The sequence below is a fragment of the Scyliorhinus canicula genome, chromosome 11, assembly GCF_902713615.1.
Source record: "Scyliorhinus canicula chromosome 11, sScyCan1.1, whole genome shotgun sequence".
Taxonomy (NCBI): Eukaryota; Metazoa; Chordata; class Chondrichthyes; order Carcharhiniformes; family Scyliorhinidae; genus Scyliorhinus; species Scyliorhinus canicula.
The window spans coordinates 81,223,618-81,246,964 of record NC_052156.1 but is presented as its reverse complement, the minus strand read 5'-3'; the positions used below and the strand labels follow the sequence as shown (position 1 = coordinate 81,246,964).

Here is a 23,347-nt window from a genome sequence, read left to right as displayed (position 1 = left end):
TTCCATCGGGAAGGAGATACAAAAAGTCTGAGAACACGGACAAACAGATTCAAAAACAGCTTTTTCCCCTCTGTTACCGGACTCCTGAATGACCTTCTTATGGACTGATCTCTTCACACATCTGCTCAACTGAGTAGTATTACATTCCGTATACTTCACCTGATGCCTGTGTCTATGTATTTATATTGTGCACTTTTGTGTTTTCTGTTTTTTCATGCATGGAACGATCTGCCTAAACTGTACACAAAACAATACTTTTCACTGTACACGTGACAATAAATCCAATCCAATATTGCTGGGCCATTTCAGAAGGCAGTTAAGAGTCAACCACATTGCTGTGGGGCTGGAATCACATATGGGCCAGACCAGATTTAAAGTGGACCAGATTGGTTTTTACAACAATCAATGATAGTTTGTGGTCACTTTACTGAGACTAGCTTTTCAATTCCAGATTTTATTAATTGAATTTAAATTCCACCGGCTGCTGTGGTGGTGGGATTTGAACCTACATCCTCAGAGCATTAACCTCTGGATCACTAGTCCAGTGACATTATCACTGCCCCACCATCTTTCCCCAACATTCAGGCATCAAGTCCTTTAAAGGGCAGATCCTCATTTTGAAGAACAAGATATCAAGAAAATTCCCGCATACAGCAGTAATATTATATCAATTTATTAAACAGTTCCATTTAAACCAGTGAGTCAGAGAGCCACAGGAAATAGGCACTAAATATTTAAAGCAGATGGCTAAATTTCTATTCTTTTGTAATAAGGGTTTTAAAAGTGCTCACACTATACAACTCCTTTAGTTTACAACTTGAATTACTCCTTGTAACAAAATATTGAGGAAAATGGATTTCAGCCAAAGGCCCATTTACTGAGACTTGTACACGTGTTCAGACTAGTTTGAAGGGGGAGAATGGGTTTTGAAATAGAAGTTTTGCAGGCACAAGTTAGGATACACCAAGCCAATACTACAATGGGTCAATTCCACACATGGGCTATCCTCTAAGTTCTGAAGCTGCAAACTCCAGTAGTCATCAGTTCCAAAAAGATTTGAGCCTTTTTTTATTGTTTGAAGATATTCGGTGGCATTTAAAGTGCCGAGGCAGATTCAGGGCATGCAGTAAAATGATTCTGGTGTGGGTAAAAGGTTTGGTGGTGAGGAACATTTAGTGGAGAAACAAGTGCATTTTCTTTAACAATGATGCACTCCAATCCACAGTGTAGTACTATTGCACGGCAACTCTTGTCCTCGTTCTTAGGATGAACTGATCAGTGGGTGACCCGACTCCAGATTCTGCCAACATTACTCTGAAAAGATATGGGCAAGAGCAATTCAGGGACACCCCTGCCTCCCAGTTTTCTCGTTCTCCATTTAGGGAAATTCCTCAGGGGAAAAAAAAACAAGCTCGTTGTTTGAACTCTGTGGTGTAGTTCTGTATTGTGGTCCTGATGTATTGGCCAACATTTTGTCTGAACATTCCTTTTAAGATCCTATTATACCATCTGCTGCTGGAGGTCAGCTATTGTATGGTGACAAGACAACCTAATGGCTTGTGTCAAGTGCACAGCCAAGGGCTGTGACTTTACTTTATTGGCGTAAGCACCTCAGACACACATTTAGCGCTGCATCTGCCTTTTGATCAACTAACCAGGCAAACGGCATCTCCTTACTCACTCCTACAAGGTACTCTGAACAAGTAATTACAAAAGATCTTCTTTACAAGGCATTGGCAACAGGATTTGCACCAATATATTTTCCCTCCCAAACAGCACTGGGCTCCACGACACAAAACACCTTATTTCTTTTGCTCCGAGTTTCTTGTAATCCATTTTATTTTGCCAAATATACAATTCAGGACCCCATGGCTGTGATACTTCTTTGCCATTCACTGTTCATTCTGTTGGCCCTCTGTGATGCTTGTCACTGACCCCTGGCCTTTGTTCACATCACTGATGCAAACCCACTGGCCTTCCACCGACTCCTTCCACAAGCTGACCTGTAAAAACAAATAAGAGGGTGATGGTGAAGTTATGTTAGAACGTACACAGGCTCTAGCAGATGTGAGCATCATTTTTAAAAATAAAAATACACAGTTCAAAGTATCATCATAGAATTTACAGTGCAGAAAGAAGCCATTCGACCCATTTGAGTCTGCACCGGCCCTTGGAAAGAGCACCCTACCCAAGCCCAATCCTCCACCCTATCCCCATAACCCCAACTAACCTTTTTTGGATACTAAGGGCAATTTAGCATAGCTAATCCACCTAACCTGCACATCTTTGGACTGTGGGAGAAAACCAGAGCACCCAGAGGGAACCCACGCAGACACAAGGAGAATGTGCAGACTCCGCAGACAGTGGCCCAAGCCAGGAATTGAATCTCGGACCCTGGAGCTGTGAAGCAACAGTGCGAACCACTGTGCTACCGTACTGCCCATTCTTCGATAAAACAGTTGCAAAATTATCTTTCCTGTAAGAACCATTTAGAACCGGGGGAATGATAAGGGAGGAAACTCATTTCTAAAAATTAATTCTCAGGCAAGATCAACATTTACTCCCCATTCCTGACACCCTCATTAAGTTGCTTCTAAAGCGTAACCAGTGTGGGACTGAAATCACGTATCTACCAACTGACAGGCTTCCTTCCCTAAATTACATTAGAATCATAGAATTTACAGTGCAGAAGGAGGCCATTCAGCCCATCGAGTCTGCACCGGGTAAGAGCACCCTACCCAAGGTCAACACCTCCACCCTATCCCCATAACCCAGTAACCCCACCCAACACTAAGGGCAATTTTGGACACTAAGGGCAATTTATCATGGCCAATCCACCTAACCTGCACATCTTTGGACTGTGGGGGGAAACCGGAGCACCCGGAGGAAACCCACGCACACACGGGGAGAACGTGCAGATTCCGCACAGACAGTGACCCAAGCCGGAATCGAACCTGGGACCCTGGAGCTGTGAAGCGATTGTGCTATCCACAATGCTACCGTGCTGCCATAATATGACAATCCAACAGCTCGTGGTCATTCTGAACTGTACAAGCTTTCTACTTCCCAATTTAGTTGGGATTTTGGGAATATAGGATGAAGAGTGGGTTAGTTAGCTCCTCAAACCTGTTCGGCCATTCAATGAGATCATGGCTGATCTGTGATCTAACTCCACATGCACGCCATCTCCTTAATATCTTAGGATAACAAACATCTATTAATCTCAGATTTAAAATTAACAACAATCAATTGTCATTGATGGAAGACAATTCCATACTTCTGCAACCCTTTGTTTTAACTTTTTCCTAATTGCACTCCTGAAGCATCCGGCTCTAGTTTGTAGATTAAACTCACTAACTAGCAGAAAGGCGTCTTCTCTATTTTTTCCAGTTCAATTCAAATTCTAATTCTAAAGTGCACCCCCCTCTCCCAACCACCGCCACCAATCTACTGTCCCTCCTTGAAGTATTGCTCTGGCTTTAGGCTGCTTCAGACGTTGTAAGGCATGTTAGTCGCAAGTAACATGTAGGCCAGAGTGGATGGGGGTTTCTTATGCTGAAAAACATATCAACACAGTTGGTTTTTAGTGACAAACCTACTTCTGTGGCCAGTCCACTAATTGCCAGATTTATTGGATTCAATTTCTCAATCTACCTTGGGATTTGAACTCTCAATCTCTGGGTTGCTTGCTCAGCACTATAATCACCGCAGTACCAAAGCCATGATTTGTGGACATCATCTGAATGTCCAGATTAAATTGTGGACACATAACTCTGGACAACTTTTTAAATAAATTTAGAGTATCCCAATTATTGTTTTTTTTTTCAAATTAAGGGCAATTTAGCGTGGCCAATCCACCTATTCTGCACAACTTTTGGATTGTGGGGGACCCACGCAGACACGGGCAGAATGTGCAAACTCCACACGGACAGTGACCCGGGGCCGGGATCGAACCTGGGACCTCGGAGTCGTGAGGCAGCAGTGCTAACCAGTACGCCACCGTGCCGTCAATAACTCTGGACAACTGATGTTAATGACATAAAGAAGCACAGTGGCGTCCGGTGGCGGCCATGGAGTGACTGGTCGCACATTTGGAGGCTCCTGCTCAAGGTGGATGTTTTCAGTCTTTTCCCACCCAAACGGTGTGGTGTTTGAGGGCAAAAGGCATATGAATGCCCAGGGAAGGTAATACTTCTCTGGTGAGGTCGGTGTATGGATCAGTGGATGAGGCGTACCACAAGGAAGAGGGAGCAGTTGGAACAGGAAGGTTTTCGTGGTGCGACACAGGTGAAGATGGCAGAGAGTAAAGGGGCCTTGCTGCCCGCCCAGTGGTTGACAGAGTAGCTGGTGGAGAAATGGCAAAGTCCAGCAGCAGAGAAAAGAGGCATGAGAAGATTTGGCAATGGTGGTGGGGCTGCTTAGGGTGGCGATAAAGTGGGTAGAACAGAAACAGGAGGCTCAGAGCCTAGCAATCCAGAAGATGGAGGAATTAGTGGTGGAGCATGAAGATCGGCTGACCTCGCTGAAGGCAGAGATGGGAATGGTGATGAGCAGCCAGAAGCGGCTGAGAGAGAAATTGGAGGACCTCGAGATCCGCTCCGGGAGGCAGAATCTGAGGATTGTTGGGATATCTGACGGCACTGAAGGTGCGGAGTCCGGCAAGTTTTTGGCGAGCATGTTGGAGAAGCTGATGCGGGAGGGAGCCTTTGACCGGCCCCTCGAGGTGGATCGGGCGAATAGGGCGCTGAGGAGGCTGCAGAAGAAGGCGCCGTCGAGGACAATGGTGGTCAGGCTGGATCGGCTCCTGGATAAAGAGATCTTGAGGTGGGGGAGGCAGACCAAGAAATGCACTGGGAGGGGACTGAGCTGCGGATTTACCTCGACCTGGATGCAGAGTTGGCCAAGCCGAGGACCAGATATAATTGGATAAAGGCTGCCCTCTACAAGAAGTGGGTGAAGTTTGGGGTTTTTACACTGCTCGCTTATGGGTGATGCATCAAAAGTAGGAATTTTATTTTGACTCACTGGAGAAGGCGATGGACTTTATGAGAGACCAGAGACTGGGAGGAGTGTGAGGATGTTGAACTTTGGAGAGGAGTTCTGTGTAAATTGTGGGCACATTGGGTGGGTGGATTGGGGCAGGTTACGACAGGGGAGCGGTGATGGTGTGTGTGCCCTTTGTTGGGAGGGTTGGGGTGGAGGGGTGGACTGTGAGGGTGAGGGGAAGTTAGAGGCCTTGGGTGGAAGCCACCGTACTAGCTGGGCGGGCTACTTAACGAGAGTGAAGTGCATGGTTGTCAGGAGGAAGGTGTGGGGAAGGGGGGAATTGGGTTTTTCCTTGTTTGTATGGTTGTCTGTGAGTGGGGGGGGGGGGGGGGGGGGGGGGGGGGGGGTTTGACATGGGCATGGTGGGTATAGAGCAGTTGGGGAGGGAGAGATGGCAGCAGACATCTGGGGCCAGGTCTGAGGGGTGCATGACATGGGCGCCAGGGGCTGGCTTAGAAAGTGGCATGGCTGATTGGCACGGGAGGGACCCCCCCTCCCGGACCAGACTGGTCACTTGGAGCATGCAAGGGTTGAATGGGCCAGTTGAAGGTGGACTTGTGGTTTTGGATGATCAGACGTGGCTGAGGAAAGGATGGTAGGGCAGGTGTTCCACTCGGGGTTAGACATGAAGATGAGGAGAAGCTGGAGGGGTTGCCAATGGTCTTGGCTTTTTTTTTAATTCGTTCATGGGATGTGGGCATCACTGGCTGGGCCAGCATTTGTTGCCCATCCTTGAGGGCATTTAAGAGTCTGGAGGTTGCTGTGGGTCTGGAGTCACGTGTAGATAAGAAAGACAGATTTCTGCCCGTAAAGGACATTAGTGAACCAGATGGGTTTTTACAATAATCGACACGGTTAGACTTCTAATTCCAGGTTTTTTAAAAATTCAATTCAAGTTCCACCATCTGTCCTGGTGGGACTTGAAACCATGTCCACAGAGCATCACTCTGGGTCTCTGGATTGCTAGTTCAGTGACAATATCACTACACCACTGCCTCCCCTGGTAAATGCTTATGGCCCGAACTGGGATGATATGGACTTTACGAGGCGGGCGTTAGGGAGGATCCCGGATCTGGACACACACAGGGGGCGTTTTCAATACGGTCTTAGATCCAAGTTTGGACCAGTCGAGTCCCAAATGATCCAGGGTGTCGGCAGTGAGGATCAATTTTTTTTTGTGAAGGATAAGGCGCTGCTGGCAGGGGTGGCTGACTCGGAGTACTCGGCGATTATGGTCTCTGACCATGCGCTGCACTGGGTGGATTTGTGGATGGTTTAGGGGGAGGCCCAATGGCCAGAGTGGAGGCTGGATGTGGGGCTGTTGGCAGATGAGAAGATGTGTGAGCGGGTGAGGGCTGCCAGTCGGGATTTTGTGGAGTTGAAAAGCACGGGGGACATCACGGCTGCCACGCTATGGGAGGCACTTAAGGCGGTAGTTAGGGGTGAATTTATTCTGATCCAGGCGCGCAAGGGGAGGGTGGAACGAGAGGAGAGGGCAAGGCTGGTAGATGAGATTCTGAGGGGGGATTGGAGGTACTTGGTGGCGCCAGAGGAGGGGTTGTTGAAGGAAAGGCAGAGGCTCCAGATGGAGCTTGGGTTAGTGTCCACAGAGAAGGCGTTAGGGCAGTTGCGGAGGACCAGAGGAGCAGCATACGAGTATGGGGAAAAGGCGAGTTGGGTATTGGCCCATCATCTGAGGAAGCAGGCAGCGGCAAGGGAGATTGATAGGGTGAGGGACGAGAGAGATAAGGTGGTGATAGACCCAGAGGGGACGAATGGGGTATTTGAGGCCTTCTAAAGGAGGCAGTATGAGTCAGAGCCATGGCTGCTGTACAAGGTGCCGATAACGAGAATTCGGATGATCAGGACAAGTTCGGGGTAAGTCGGATTACATCGGGGAACGAGGAAGGGTGCCCAGACTCCCCGATGCTTTTTGCCATGGAGATAGAGCCATTTGCAATGGCGCTTTTGGGGGGGGGGGGGGGGGGGGCGGGCGGCGATTAAAGCTAGAGGGCAGGAGAGGAGGTTAGGAGAGTTGCCATTCTGGGTGGTGGGGGCGTGTTTTCGATATCTAGGAACCCAGGTAGCACAGAGCTGGGCCCAGCTGCACAAATTGAACTTGACAATGAAGCCGGATTTCAAGAGATGGGATGTGTTGCCGCTGTCACTGGCTGGGCACAAACAAATGGCTAAAATGACGGTGCTGCCCAGGTTCTTGTTCGTGTTCCAGAACCTCCCTATCTTTGTTCCCAAGCCCCTTTTCAGGAAGGTTAACGGGATAATTTGGGGGTTGTGTGGGCGGGGAATACTCCGCAGATGAGGCTGGTGTTCCTGGAATGGGGCGAGGGGTGAGGCCATTCTCGCTGGTCAGGTACTCCGTGAGCCCAGTGGTAGTTTCAGCATTACGGGTGCCGAGCCAGAACAGGCAACATTTCGGTTTGGAGGGCATGTCGTTGTGGGCACCGCTATGTGACAACCATAGGTTTGTGCCGGCAAGGTTGGATGCAAGGTTCCGGGGGGGGGGGGGCGGCAGATGGGGATAGAATACTAAAGGGAGTTGTTCATATGGGGCAAGTTTGCAGATCCGGAGGAGTTGGAGGAAGTGTATGAGTTGCCCAGAGGGAATGGTTTTAGGTACCTGCAGGTGGATTGGATTGGATTGGATTTGTTTATTGTCACGTGTACCGAAGTACAGTGAAAAGTATTTTTCTGCGAGCAGCTCAACAGATCATTAAGTACAAGGGAAGAAAAGGGAATAAAAGAAAATACATAATAGGGCAACACAAGATATACAATGTAACTACATAAGCACTGGCATCGGATGAAGCATACAGGGTGTAGTGTTAATGAGGTCAGTCCATAAGAGGGTCATTTAGGAGTCTGGCGACAGTGGGTAAGAAGCTGTTTTGAGTCTGTTCATGCGTGTTCTCAGACTTCTGTATCTACTGCTCGATGGAAGAAGTTGAAAGAGTGAGTAAGCCGGGTGGGAGGGGTATTTGATTATGATGCCCACTTTCCCCAGGCAGCGGGAGGTGTAGATGGAGTCAATGGATGGGAGGCAGGTTCGTGTGATGGACTGGGCGGTATTCACGACCCTCTGAAGTTTCTTGCGGTCCTGGGCCGAGCAGTTGCCATACCAGGCTGTGATGGAGCCCGATAGAATGCTTTCTATGGTGCATCTGTAAAAGTTGGTAAGGGTTAATGTGGATATGCCGAATTTCCTTAGTTTCCTGAGGAAGTATAGGCGCTGTTGTGATTTTGTGAGGAGAGAGGTGCCGTCCTTCCCAGGGCTGCCGCCTCCGGTGTTGCGGGACAATATAGGGGAGGGGAAGGTGCCGGATATCTACAGGGAATTGATGGGGGGGGGGGAGAGGTTAAGCGCAAATGGGAGGAGGAGTTGGGAGGGTGGTGCGCGTCAGGATGTGGAAAGAGGCTCTGCAGAGAGTGAACGCCTCCTCGTTGTGTGTGCGGTTAAGCCTCATTCAGTTCAAGGTGGTGCATTGGGCCCACATAATGGTTGTGAGGATGAGCTCGTTCTTTGCAGGGGTGGAGAATAGGTGTGGGTGGTGTAGGGGCGGGGGTGGTGTGCACGAATCATGTACACATGCTTTTGGCATGTCCAAGGCTAAGGGAGTTCTGGCAGGGATTCTCGGATGTTTTGTCTGAGATTCTGGTATGGGGCTGGTCCCGAGGTGGCGACATTTAGCGTGTAGGAAAATCCAGGAGTCCAGGTGGGGGGAGAGGCCAATGTATCGGCCTTTGCCTTTGCCAGAGATGGATTGTGTTGTGTTGGCGGGACTCGGAGCCGCCAAAGGTAGGAGTATGGGTGAGTGACCTGACAGAATTCCAGCGGTTGGAGAAGGTCAAGTTCGCTCTGCGAGGGTCAGAGGTGGGGTTCACTTGGAGGTGGAAACTGTTCATTGATTTCGTCAAGGTGATTGTCAGAGGATACAGTAAGATATAAACTGGTTGGAGTCTTGGGCGGATAGATGGCAGATGGAATTTAATCTGGACAAGTGTGAGGTAATGCACTTTGGATGGTCCAATGCATGCAGGAATTACACAATAAATGGTAGAACTCTTGCGAGTATTGACAGGCAGAGAGATTGGGGCGTGCATATTCACCGATCACTGAAAGTGGCAACACAGGTGGATAAGGTGGTCAAGAAAGCACACGGCATAAAAATTGGCAAGTCATGTTGCAGCTATGCAGGACCTTAGTTAGGCCTCATATGGAATATTGTGTACAATTCTGGTCGCCACACTAACAGAAGGATGTGGATGCTTTGGAAAGGGTGCAGAAGCGGTTTTCTCGGATGTTGCCTGGTATAGAGGGCATTAGCTAGGAGGAGAGGTTAGATAAACTCAGTCTGTTCTCACTGGAACGACGGAGGTTGAGAGGCGTCCTGATAGAGGTCTACAAGATTTTGAGTGGCATGGACAGAGTGGATAGTCAGATGCTCTTTATAGGGTAGGAGAGTCAAGTACTAGGGGACATAGGATTAAAGTGCATGGGGAGAAGTTTAGAACAGATATGCGAGGCAAGTTTTTTTTACACAGAGGGTGGTAAATATATGGAACATGCTGGGGAGGTGGTGGGAGCAGGTACGATAGGGCCAATTAAGAGGCATCTAGACAAATATATAAATAGGGTGGGAATGGAAGGATACGGACTCCGTAAGTGCATAGTTTTCAGGAGGTTGGGGATTTGTGGTTTCTGTTCAGGTGTTATGTTCATGTTTTGGTCTTCTGATATTTTCAAGTATATATGTAAAAAGCCTTGAATGAAAATATTTAAAAAACAAAAGCACAGTGCTAATTTAAGTAAGGAAGACATTTGCATTTATATAGCACCATTCACAGTCTTAGGATGTCCAACGGCAATTTAAAACAATGAAACAACTGTTGTAAAGTAGTAAATGCAGCACTAATTTTCACCAGCAAGGCCCCACAAACAACTGTGGCAATGACCAGATAACCTGTTTTAGTGACGTTGGTTGATGGAGAGATGTTGGTTGAGACACTGGGGAGAATTCCCCAGCTCATTTGAATTATGTTACACGATCTTTAACATCTGTCTGTAAGGGCAGCCATGGCATAGCATCTCACCTGAAAGGTGGAACCTCCAACAGTGTAGCGCTCACTCACTCAGTGCTGCACTGGAGTGTCAGCTTAGATGAGAGGGGTTTGAACCCAAAACCGAGCTGAGCTCTTTCAGTGGTCAAGTATGCAATGGAGAGCAAGCTGAGCCTCAAAGGCCTGAACGCCACCAACAACCGGTGCAGAGTAATTAATCTTGAGTTTTAGAACTCCCAATTCCCAGGGATCCACTGCCTGAAGCTGTGGAACTGGGCTGGAACATGGATAAACTTGGCTGCATGCCCTTCACAGATGAACGGCCCAACATTGTTGCTCGGATAAAAAGAATAATATTGGAGACCTATAATCTTATAGAATATCCAAAAAGGAACTATCACTCAAAAGGACATTATAACAAAAATCAAATACTTCAAATCGACTGACAGTGTACATGATGTGAGGAGGAAGTGCAGTAAGTAGTCAGAAGTCTACCATCATCTATCAAAATGTGATTATAATCACACACACACCCCCCCCCCCCCCCCCCCCCCCCCCGGCCTTTATTTTTAGTATACATCCATCTGATTTTGTATTTGTGGTAGGCAAAAGGAGTTTCTATCAATCTACTTCACAAAGGTTTTATTACTCTGTTGTGTGAAAGGACTTTTGTGGAATATCTAGGAAATTAAATAATGTATTAAATAAAACACAGAACTGTTTTACTGATGAAAATATTCGACACCATTGAGGGATTAAATGTGTGATGTTGGCACAGTAAGATCATAGCAGCCTAATCATCAGTGGAGTACTCAAAGTAACCCAGCTCAGTGAATTGTAGACAGTGTTACAGACCCTCAGGAGTAAATTACAGGCTTGAGTTTCAATCGAGGCATTAAGATGGTTTATATGACATACAAAATAACAGACCCCTGGGAGTGTGCTATGGGATGGAATTTAAATCAAGGTGATTTGGATTAGATCATGAACCACAGCGTTAAGATTAGACTACCACAGCCAGATCCATCCAGGGTGCATTTAAAAATATATATGCATGTATTTCATTATTTCTGTGGGATTCAGCAGTGAGCCTGATGGAAAAAATAGAGGAAAGAAAGGGGCAAATGCAAGAAACACAAGATTCCTCAGAAAATACTTAGAAATTGAAGCAAAGATATGACAGTGATTAAAATGAGGGTTTCTCAGTGTACAGGGACAGCTATTTATGCACATTTTAAGTGCCACCCAGTTATTAAGATCAGGATGGTGCCTCTTCTGAAATTCAGATTTTGCACATGCCGTTCATTAGGATAGCAAACACGTCCAGAGCAAGCAGCTGTTACCTTGTTGTCACCTCCAGAGACGGCCAAGATGTTTCCAGTGATGGACCAGCTGACGTGCCACACTACATCATTGAACTTGTGCAACAGTTTGTGCGTCCATGCGTTCCCAGCAGGGTCATCACAAATCCAGATGAAAACTCTGCCATCCTGTAGGACCCAAAGGTTAATTATTGAATCATATAACAACCTGTATCAATATAGCACCTTTAATATTATAAAACAGCTCCGCAGCATTAGAAGTTAAAACATGACGCCACACCAGATAAGGAGCTATTAGGGTAGATGACCAAAAACGTGATCAAAGAGGCAGGTTTCACGGCATTTCTGAAAGGAGAGGGGTGGACAAGTTAAGGGAGAGAATTCCAGAGATAACAGCCACGGCAGCTAAAGGCACAGCCAACAAGGTGGAGCAATTAAAAAATCGGGGATGTTCGAGAGGTTGGAAACGGAAGAGCACAGATATTTAAACGGGTTGTACAAGAAGAGGGGATGATAGAGATAAGGAAGGGCGAGGTCATTGAGGAATTTAGACAGGAGCCAATGGAGGTCACTGAGCATCGGGGTGATGGAGAACGATACTTGCTGTGATTTGGCTGGCAGCGTTTTGGATGGCATCAAATTTACAGAGGGTAGAATATAGATGGTCAGTTAGGAAAGCAGAGAATATTCAAGATTAGAGGGAGGAAAGACATGGATTAAGACTGAAATAGCCAATTCAATCCATCATCCCTCTACCGGCTCTCTGAAAAAGCAATCAATTTCTTCCACTTCCCCACACATTCCCCATGGCCCCACAAATTCCTCTTTTTCAAGTCTTCATCCAATTCCCCTTTAAAAGCTGTACTGAATCTGCCTTCACCACCCTTTCAGGCAGTACATTCCAAACCATAACTCACTGAGTTAAAAAAAATCAAGGGCTGGATTCTCTGCTGGCAGGATGCTCCGTTTTGCCGGCAGCCCAGGGTTTTCCCGACGGCATGCGGCTGCCCCACAATGGGAAACTCCATTGACCAGCTGGTGTAACGGAGCATCCCGCTGGCATCCTGAATTAGAAATGTGGAACGGTGGAGAATCCAGCCCCACATCTTCCATCACTTTTTCCCCAATTATCTCAAATCTATGGGATCGCTCCCTTCATCCTGTGTTAAATCACACAGACGACAAAGGATTGCTTTCACAGTTAAACATCAGAACTTGCAATTCTAAATCAGCAAGGTGATCCAAGTTTTATACCTCTAGTGGAACGTTAAAGTATCACCGGGTGCAAAACTGAAACCAATGTCTGAAAAAGTAACACCAACATTTCAATAACTACACTCTTAGATTTCCAGTGCAGCCCCTTTGTTAGTATGTGAGGCTAAAGTCTGAACACAGGCAGCCTTCAATCCTGGTTCAGGACATCCATTTTCAAATCATGGTTTCATCTACTCCTCTTTCTAACCCAACATTGCCCAGTGTGTTAAAGGCTAGCCATATGTGGCTAATTGGGACTCTATAGACATTACGGATTCAGAAATGTAAGATTAGCAATGGATACATCGAAGCATGAAAAATAGGAGCAGGGATAGGCCAGGGGTGGCATGATGGGACAGTGATTAGCACTGCTGCCACACAGCGCCAGGAACACAGGTTTATTTCCGACATTGGGTGACTGTGTGGAGTTTGTACGTTCTCCCCATCTCTATGTGGGTTTCCTCTGGTTGCTGTGGTTTCCTCCACAGTCCAGTACATGTGCAGATTAGGTGGATCGGCCATGCTAAATTGCCCCTTCATGTGCTGATTAGGTGGGGTTATGGGAATAGGGCAAGGGTGTGTGGGCCAGGAGACGCTGCTCTTTCAGAGGGTCGGTGCAAACCACATGGACCGAATGGTCTCCTTCTATCTTGTAGGAATTCTATAATTCCATGATTTGGTCCTTTGAGCCTGCTCTGCCATTCATTATGATCATGGGTGATCATCCAACTCAGTAACCGCCCCCCCCCCCACATGTCATAGAACTTACAGTGCAGAAGGAGGCCATTCAGCCAATCGAGTCTGCACTGGCCCTTGGAAAGAGCACACACCTCCACACTATCCCAGTAATGTAGTTTGCACGTTCTCCCCGTGTCTGCGTGGGTTTCGCCCTCACATCCCATAGATGCGCAGTATAGGTGGATTCGCCATGCTAAATTGTCCTTTAATTGGAAAAAAATAATTGAATACTCTAAATTTATTTTTTAAAATACAATGTTTTGGCCTCAACTAATTTCTGCTGCAGAGAATTCCTCAAGAGGATTCCACACTCTCTGGGTGAAGATATTTCTCCTCATCTCAGTCCTAAATGGTCATCCTCATAATGTGACCCCGGGTCACAGTCATGTGGATTTCTTCCGGGTGCTCCGGTTTCCTCCCACAAGTCCCAAAAGTCATGCTGTTAGGTAATTTGAGCATTCTGAGTTCTCCCTCTGTGTACCCGAACAGGCGCCAGAGTGTGGCGACTAGTGGCTTTTCACAGTAACTTCATTGCAGTGTAAATATAAGCCAACAGTGACAATAAAGATTATTAGAAAAAAATAATTGGGTACTCTAAATTTTTTTTTAATGTACACAATATTCGAGGTGTGGTCTCACCAAGGCCCTGTACAATTGCAGCAAGACATCCCTTCTCCTGTACTTGAATCTTCTCACTGTGACGGGCAACATACCATTTGTCTTCTTTATCGCCTGCTGTACCTACATGCGTACTTTCAGCGACTGTACGAGGTCACCTTGGTCTCGTTGCTCATTCCCCTCTCTCAATCTATAGCCGTTCAGATAAGAATCTACCTCTTTTTTTGCGACCAAAGTGGATAGCCTCACATTTATCCACATTATATTGCATCTGTCATGTATTAGCCCACTCACTCAACTTGTCCAAATCACATTAAAGCATCTCTGTATCCTCCTCACAGCTCACTGGTGCACCCAACTTTGTGTTACCTGCAAATTTGGATATATTACATTTATTTTCCTCATCTAAATCATTAATATACATTGTGAATAGATAGGGTCTTAATACTGATCCCTGTGGTACCCCACTCACCACGGTCTGCCACTTGGAAGAAGATCCACTTATTTCTACTTTTAATTTCCTATCTGCCAACCAGTTTTCTATCCATCTCAATACACGACCCACAACCCCATGCGCTTTAATTTTACATGCTAATCTCTTATGTGGAACTTATCAAATGCCTTCTGAAAGTCCAAATAAATTGCCATTGTGCATGTGATCTCCACACTCATCCACATGGTGTAGGCGTGTGAGCCCTTTTGGGCATTTGTTGATCAAATAATATGAAAAGCAAATGTGAGTTTTTTTGATCATTGATTGCATTACTTGTTAATGTTTGTTCAGTAAATATACACACATAATCTTTGTTATTGTCACAAATAGGCATACATTACACTGCAATGAAGTTACTGTGAAAATCCCCGAGTCGCCACACTCCGGCGCCTGTTCGGGTACACAGAGGGAGAATTCAGAATGTCCAATTCATCTAACAGCATGTCTTTTGGGAGGAAACCGGAGCACTCCGGAAACCACGCAGACTCGGGGAGAACGTGCTGACTCCGCACAAACAGTGACCCAGGCTGGGAATCAAACCAGGGTTCCTGGTACTGTGAACCAACAGTGTTAACCACTGTGCAGCCGTGTCACCCATGGAGTATATTTACCTGCATTGAGCAAATTTGAACATGGTGTTTTACACTAAGATTACCGAATGTGGCTAATCAGAATTTCTTATTGGATAACACGGCACTAACCTCCCCTGCCACTCCACAAACCTGGATAGCACATACATGGTTCCAGAACTTTGTTTTATTTCAGAGTTCCAGCATCTATCAAAACCAAAGAATTTGTTAACTAAAATAATTCTCAAAAACATGGTTGCCTGGACGAACGAAGCACTTGCAAACCAAATTACCACACTCCACCTCATTGACGTGGACTGGAGAGTGGATCTTGAAACTTCCTCTGATAGCATCAACAGAATGGCATGTTATAGCACGTACAGGATCTCCCAAAGCACCACATGCTCTGCTAGAGCTCCTTCACCATTGATTTATTTCCAGGGTGTTGAAGCATCCAACCTCTGCTGGGAAACATCCCATGAGTGTGAGCCCCCCCCCCCCCCCCCCCCCCCCCCCCCGTAGCCCCAACAACACGAACCAGGGTTCTGGATAGCTAGCACAAGGAACACTCAATGCTCTTTGCCCAGTTTCCACTCAAACAAAAGATAACAGCTTAAAGCCGCTGTTTTCATTTAACCTTACTGCATGCTTTGTGATGTGGCTGGGATGTATACTACCAGCAAAAAGTGCCATAGAACTGCAAATATCTCCATATCTCCAGCATGTGTAAGATGATCAGTTTGGTTATTCTTCACATCCCACCCCCAAACAAAACACAGCAGCAGATCCCAAATCATTGGGATCATTATTAGTCTCCTATCAGACTGTCCAGATGGTACTGATTCACCATGCTTTGCTCGTACATCCCTAATGCACAGTGCTTACCTGGGAGCAGCTGGCAATGGTGCTCGTGGGAAGTCCAATAGATGGAGCCCAGGCGACATCTCGAACCCAGTCGCTATGGGCTTCAAGCTTTTGATCCTCCTTCCACTGACCTTCCTCTTCCCTGCAGCAAACACAAAATCAAGTAGGAAGAAACATTGTTTTTAAATTACTATGGGAATAAGTTCAAATCAAATGTACAAAATACACTAAATGGAACTTTCTGTCATATGACCAGTTATGCTGGAGGGAAGACTGCACTGAGCTTCAGGCCAAATTCCTTTGATAAATTACAATTTACTGTTGGTAGGGTGCTCTTCGTTCATCACCTCACATTACTCTCACCACTAACATCACTCATAGGAAGTTTGTGACCATCAGCATTGCATCCTAGTGTTATTAAGTTCAAAATGTTTTCCCCCCGACACAATCCAGGTCTGGAAGAACAAAGTTGGCCGCTGGATTTGTAAACACATCACGTGCCCACCATGGTTGATGCCTGACTCACATATCTGTTTACTGAAATTTCTACGAGTGGTAGGCAATCAACAGTGATGTGAACCAAAGGAAATTAACTTTCCACTCCAAAGTGTAACAATGACATTTATTAACCACTGGCAGCGGTCAGGATAACAAATAGTTTGAGAACCATCTAGTTCACTAAATCCTTTGGGGAAGGGAATCTACCATATTTTCCTGGTCTGGCCTACTCCAGAGCCACAGCAATGTAGTTGACTCTTAGCTGCCCCTCAGTTCAAGGGCAATTAGGGATGGGCAACAAATGCTGGACTCGGCTGCAACACTCTAAATATTTCTTTTATAAAAGTAGGGTGGAGCAAATTAGAGACAGGAAAAAATACTGCAACACCACATGAAAAGAATGGAAGCAAATCTCCTCCATCTCCCGTGTGAATCCCACATGGAATGGTGTGAATCTGCTGATACTGGACCAACATTTGCCTTTGTATCCCCTGCACTTTATGTGTTATGCTAATGCAACACCCCACTTAGCAGCACAGAACCAAACTAGTAAATATCTTGCATACAGAGACTGGCCAAAACTTACTTCCAAATTTTGACTAGATTGTCACATCCTCCAGACACAAATCGCTTGACGTAGTTCGGCTTCTGCCCCGAAGGCTGATCTACAAGACTCCCGGGCATAACTGCAGGAGCCCAACTGACAGCATTGCAACCGATCTGCAGGGAGAGACAAACAAAAGAGATCCCAGTGTGAACTTCAGCCTCCCCTAAAAACTTAAGACAGGGTCCAATGGGGCGGCATGTGGCGCAATGGTTAGCACTGGGACTACGCCACTGAGGACCGGGTTCAAATCCTAGCCCTGGGTCACTGTCCGTGTAGAGTTTGCACATTCCCCCCGTGTCTGCGTGGGTTTCACCCACAACCCAAAGATGTGCTGGTTAGGTGGATTGGCCATGCTAAATTGCCCCCAAACTGGAAAAGAAAAATAATTGCCTCCTGTGAATTTATATTAAAACAGACAGGGTTCAACACTGGCAATCTGCACAAAACAAATGGTCACCCTGTAAGTCCTGGCCAAAATGGAAATGAGTGGATAATTCCCTCGTCAGTCACACCTGGAGAGCATTGCTTTTAAGTCAGAATCTCTAATAGTGCAGGAGGTCATTTGGCCCATCGTGTCTTCACCAACCCTCCAAAAGAGCATCTTTACGTAGGCCCATTCCCCGCCCTATCCCCACAACCTTGCCTAAACTTTGGACACCAAGGGGCAATTTAGCATGGCCAATCCACCTAAGCTGCACATCTTGGGAGGAAATTGGAGCACCTGGAGGAAACCCACGCAAACATGGGGAGCATGCGCAAACACTACACAGTCGCCCATGGTCGGAATTGAACCTGGGTCCCCGGTGCTGTGAGACAGCGGTGCTAACAACTGTGCCGCCATTGACTGGCATTTATTTTTCCCACATAATATGTATTTTTTAAAATGTTTTTATTCTCCATTTTCACATTTTCCTTCAAAATTCACACCCCACCCCCAAACAGTAAACGATAACAAATACAAAGTCAATTCCCTTAACAATAATAACAATCCCATCCTCCCACCACCCCAAACAACAGCCCACCTGTCAATATATGCATCCAATAAAACAAACCCTCCCATGGTGGAAACAAAAAACAAAAGAGAAAAAGAGAAAGGAGTCTGGGACCGCCCATAGTCACCCTAGAGTCCACGCCTCTTTCCCCTTCCCCCCCCCCCCCCCCCGCCCATGGTCACCCTAGAATCCACCACCACCCCCACACACACTCAACGCCATCCAACCTCTGAAAGAGTACCGTATGTGATACCCAAGAGTTGTAAACCTCTCCTCCCCTCCAACTCCTCCCGCACACTGTCTCTTGTAAAGCTCCTCCACCCAACCTTGGTTCCTTCCCCCCAACTTTCCACCCAGCTAAACCACTCGGACCCTGTTCTGCCAGGCTCCGATGGCCGCAGCCCCTCTCCCCACCTCACTCCCATTCACTGGCCTGTTTAAACCGGCCAGCGCGGATGCCCCCGCCCAGGTCCCTTTTCCCCTTGCCCGGCCCTAGGAAAACCCAGAAATCCCCTTTTGGCACACACACCCCGCATATCCACCTACACCCCAAAGAGCCCTCACTTCGAGTGCAAGCCCAAGTCACTTCCCTTGTCCAAATATATACAACATTGGCTCCTTTAGCCCATACACACCCGCACGCAGTGAAACATCGGCACATGGCCATATCTCAATTTCTCAGTTCTGCCACCTTCTGCCTTTGCAAACTCCTCCGCTGCTTCCGCCGTTCCAAAATAAAAGTCCTTGAGCTTATAAGTCACCCTCAGCTTCGCTGGATATACAATGCCGCACTGCACCTTGCTGATGTACAGTGCCCTCTTCACCCAGTTGAAAGCAGCCCGCCTCCTCGCCAGCTCCACCGTAAAGTCCTGGTATACACCTATACCAGCTCCAGCCCACTGCACCACCCGCTTCTGCTTGGCCCAGCACAGGATCTTCTCCTTCACACAGAACCTACGGAAGCACAAAGTCACTACTCTTGGTGGCACACCCGCCTTTGGTACAGGCCTCCCCGACCGATGATTCCGATCCAGTTCACATCGGGAGGGATCCTCCCCCTGCCCCAATAGTTTCGCCAGCATAGCGGCAAAATACTCCGTCGGCCTTGGCCCTTCAACTCCTTCGGGCAGCCCCACAATCCTCAAATTCTGTCACCTGGACCTGTTTTCCAGGTCTTCCAATTTTCCTCGCAGATCCTTGTTCACCTCCATCACCTTCCGCATCTCCTTCCCCATCGAGGTAAGTTGATCACCGTGCTGCGCCACCGTTTCCTCCACTACCTTCAGCGCCTCCCCTTGCTTCCGCACCTCCGCCACCGCCGTCGTCACCGGGGAAATCGCCTCCTCGACCAGCACACTCAAAACCTCCCTCATCTCCTCCAGGTGTTTTGTAAACTGCCTTTCGAATTCTGCAGCCATTACCGTAGTTATTTCTTAAGCCTTCAGCAATTCGGCCTCCCCTGGTGCTCCAGCCTCCTTTTTCCCTGGTGACCCCGTGGTGACCTCTCCTCTCCCCGACGGGCGTTCAGCTGTTCTTTTAACGGCCGTTTTCTCACTGACCCTTGACATCTTCTTCTGCTATGCCTCCTCTGCGCCTTCTCCGTGCCTTTGACGCCTCCGTGGACCTTGGGACCGGGCTTAAAGCCCCGAAAATGCTGTTCCCGATCGGGAGCCCTCCGTTGCGCGGCCACACATAATATGTATCAAGTACCTATCTTTCACTCATCGCATTTTGCTGGATAATTAATTATGTTTTCATTGGGAGATTTTGCTGTGGTTTCGGTCACAGATTCAGTTTTCTATAGTTTGTAGAGACTGAGTAAATATACTGCTTGCTATAAAATAGATTCTGTTTGTTATAAAATAGATTGTTATCTGTAACTCCATTCTCCAACTCATTGACACATTCGTGTTAACAGTCATTCTAAATAAATAATTTTTGTACCGTATGTGCATTGCTGATTTTCTTCATTTCCCACTGACCGTCGCCTGGGTACGAAAGCACTGAGATTGCACCGTCCGAGCTACCACAAGCGAGGATCAAACCAAACTCATGGGGCGCCCAACATAAAGAGTTGACTGTGACAAAAAAAAAACAGAATCTCTCAGTTCTAGATCATGCTCCTTTAATCTTATAACATTGGAGCGCCTGCATGGACAGAAGTATAAAATATTTAGACAATAGCCTGTTCAGGCACTAACCTAGATGAAACAGCTACTTATGTCAGGTATTAACGAAAGAAAGCAGAAGGTATTGATATCAAGTTAGCTCCATGACCGGATTCCGATCCCAAGCCACATCATTTTCCGCCATGTTGCATTTCAGAGGCTTATGTAATTTTGGAACTTTCTGCCTCAGAATGTGGTGGAAATGGGGTCACTAAATACTTTCAGGGTGGAGGTGGATAGATTCTTGTTAGGTAAGGGAATCAAAGGTTATTAGGGGTTGATGGGAATGTAGAATTTGAAACACAAACAGATCAGCCAATGTCTTATCAAATGGACTACTTCTGCTCCTATTCCATATGCTTGTATCAGGAATCAATCTAATTCAGAGCATCTTTGGAACAGATATTCAATATCTTGAGCCTGCTGAGCTGCTGAATAAGATCATGGCTGATCGAATTGTAACCTCAAATCCACATTGCCACCACCTACCCCGATAACCTTTCGCCCTCTTGCTTATTAAGAATCTATCTACCTCTGCTTCCACTGCCTTAGAGGAAGAAAGTTCCAGACTCACGACCCTCTTGAGAAAAATGTTCTCCACTTATCTCTGCCCTAAATGGATGACCCCTTATTTTTAAACAGTGCTAGATTCTCCAGCAAGAGAAAACATCTTCTCAGCATTCATCCGGTCAAGGTCTCTCAGGATCTTATAGGTTTCAATCAATATTCTATATATTAACATAATCATTTTGCCTGGCTTTGAAATGTCTTTGATCAAGGATGCACCCATAAATAATAGATAGAAAGGAACTAACAAAATGATCCAGATCGATTGCTCACCATGTTGTGTGATCAAATTCCAGGAGGCAGAGGTTAAAAATTAGAGAGTCAGGAATAAGAAGGGGCATTGGAAGGAGTTGGTAATCAAGCTGATAGGTGACTTAAGTGCACAGTAGAAATGGGTTAGAAACAACTTGCTGGCTTTTTGGATGGAGAAATGGTTCTGGAATGTTTGAAGGGTCATTCTCCAAAGAAACAGGTGTGTTGAGTCCAATTGATTTCCTCTGTTCTTAAAAACTCTTTATGTCTTATACTCTTCCTAAATCAAATTATTTAATAATCAATGATCATCTTTAGTACAAAAAGCTGAATATTGCAGATGCTGGAAATCTGAAAAGAAACCCAGAAAGTGCTGGAAATACTCAGCAGGCCTGACAGCATCTGTGGAGACAGAGAAACAGAGTTAATGTTTCGCATCAATGGAATCAGAACCTTCCACAGCCACACCATGCTGTGTCACAACCTACATAAGCAGGGTCCTCGGAGCTCATTTCTACTTTCACAGTCTGGCTGGAAGTTATTTTAAGATGCGCAGGTCATAGCAACTTCCCTCCTGGCACAGAATAAATGGTTGGCAAAGTCTCCTGTTTCAGCATATCTATGTTCGTGTTTGCTTATCTGTGCTTTTATTTTAAGAACAAATTTTTTTTGGAATAGCCTCTTCACATTCATAGAATCATAGAATTCCTACAGTGCAGAAGGAGGCCATTTGGCCCATCGAGTCTGTATCTCTGTATCACCCCACCTCGGTCCACTCCCCCATCCTATCCTGTAACCCTATGTAACCCACATATCTTTATAACACTAAGCCAATCCACCTAACCTGCACATCTTTGGGTAGTGCTGGCAGCAGGCATTCCAGTCAGCTCAATATTGTTAAAGAATAAAGCTTCTTGTGTTCAGATTATCTATTGCTAATTGCTTTTAGTTTCAAAGTTCCCTCTACTCAGCCCCTTACTTGGAAAAGCATCTATTACTATACAAGTGTGATCATTTTCCAATTCCCATGCAGGAAAACTTGTAATCGAACTTTCAGTTAACTGACAATATTGTATCGCTGTGCTTCAATTCAACACTTTTGTAAAACTACAGCAGACCATATCTTTCAACCTTTCTACTACACTATAGCATCATCATATTTATAATGGATTACTATATAAATATGATACTAAATATGATGCTATAGTGCAGGACATTCTGCTAGGAAAGGGGAACAGCCAGAAATAGTAGTCCATGTTGGAACCAATGACCAAATTGAAACAGCTTGAGGTCTTGCAGGCAGAGCTTCAGAAACAAAGAAAAAAAAAGATTGAAGAGCAGGATCTCAAATATGGTAATCTTTGGATTACGCAGTGCCACATGCCAGTAAATACAAAACAGGAAGATAGTGCAGGTGAAAGCATGGCTGAAAAAGCGGGGCAGAGGGGAGGCATTCAGGTTCCTTGTGCTCTGGGGCTGTTCCGGGGGGGGGGGGGGGGGGGGGGAGAGACACACCCCGTGTGCAAGCCACCAGGCTGCATCTGAACAAAGCTAGGTCTAATGTCCTTACAGGGAAGTTAACTAGTGGTGTGGTGGCAGGGGGAGAAGCATCGGAACATAGCCACAGAAAGCAACAAGTGCATTGAAACCGAGGAAAAAGATCAGTGTAAGGAGCGGCACGGTGGCACAGTGATTAGCACTGCTGCATCACACCTCCATGGACCCCAGTTCAATTCCGGCCTTGGGTAACAGTGTTCAGTTTGCACTTTCTTGCCAAGTCTGCGTGGGTTTCCTCCGGGTGCTCCGCTTTTCTCCCACAGTCCAAAGATGTGCAGGTTAGGTGGATTGGACATGCTAGATTGCCCCTTAGTGTCCAAAAGGTTAGTTAGGGTTACTAGGTTATGAGGATAGGATGGAGGCATGGCTTAATTAGGGTGCTCTTTCCTAGGGCCAGTGCAGACCTGATGGGCAGAATGGTCTGTTTATGCACTGTAAACTCTATGATTCTATGAAAAGGAACAGGAATTACATGCAGGAAAGGGCAAAGCTGAATAGCATGATCTTGGAATGCAAGTATCAATGAGAGTTGTGCCACAAATAAGATGGACAAATACAGGCATAAATTGCCACGTGTGGCCATGAAATAGTGGCGAAAAAGAGAGATCTGGCTTAAACTGGTAGGAGTGGAAACTAAACATTCCTGGTTATAATATATTCAAGAGGGATCAAGAGGGAAAAAGATAGAGAAGGGGAAGGTAGCAGTATTGATGAAGGATAATATTA

The 23,347-nt window shown here is 46.4% G+C and overlaps 1 protein-coding gene across 1 annotated transcript in view; it reads right to left on the bottom strand.

The window, feature by feature from the left end:
• Positions 1–657: 657 nt before the first annotated feature.
• The window catches only part of sec13 (SEC13 homolog, nuclear pore and COPII coat complex component), a 68,214-nt gene continuing 45,524 nt past the window's right edge, over positions 658–23,347 (bottom strand). The window contains exons 5-9 of the mRNA XM_038810784.1: positions 20,022–20,155; positions 17,065–17,198; positions 16,002–16,122; positions 11,466–11,612; positions 658–2,003 (exon numbers count right to left, since the gene is read on the bottom strand). Coding sequence (XP_038666712.1) covers positions 1,893–2,003; positions 11,466–11,612; positions 16,002–16,122; positions 17,065–17,198; positions 20,022–20,155 — 647 coding nt within the window. The 3' untranslated portion in view covers positions 658–1,892. The remainder of the gene's footprint in view (positions 2,004–11,465; positions 11,613–16,001; positions 16,123–17,064; positions 17,199–20,021; positions 20,156–23,347) is intronic.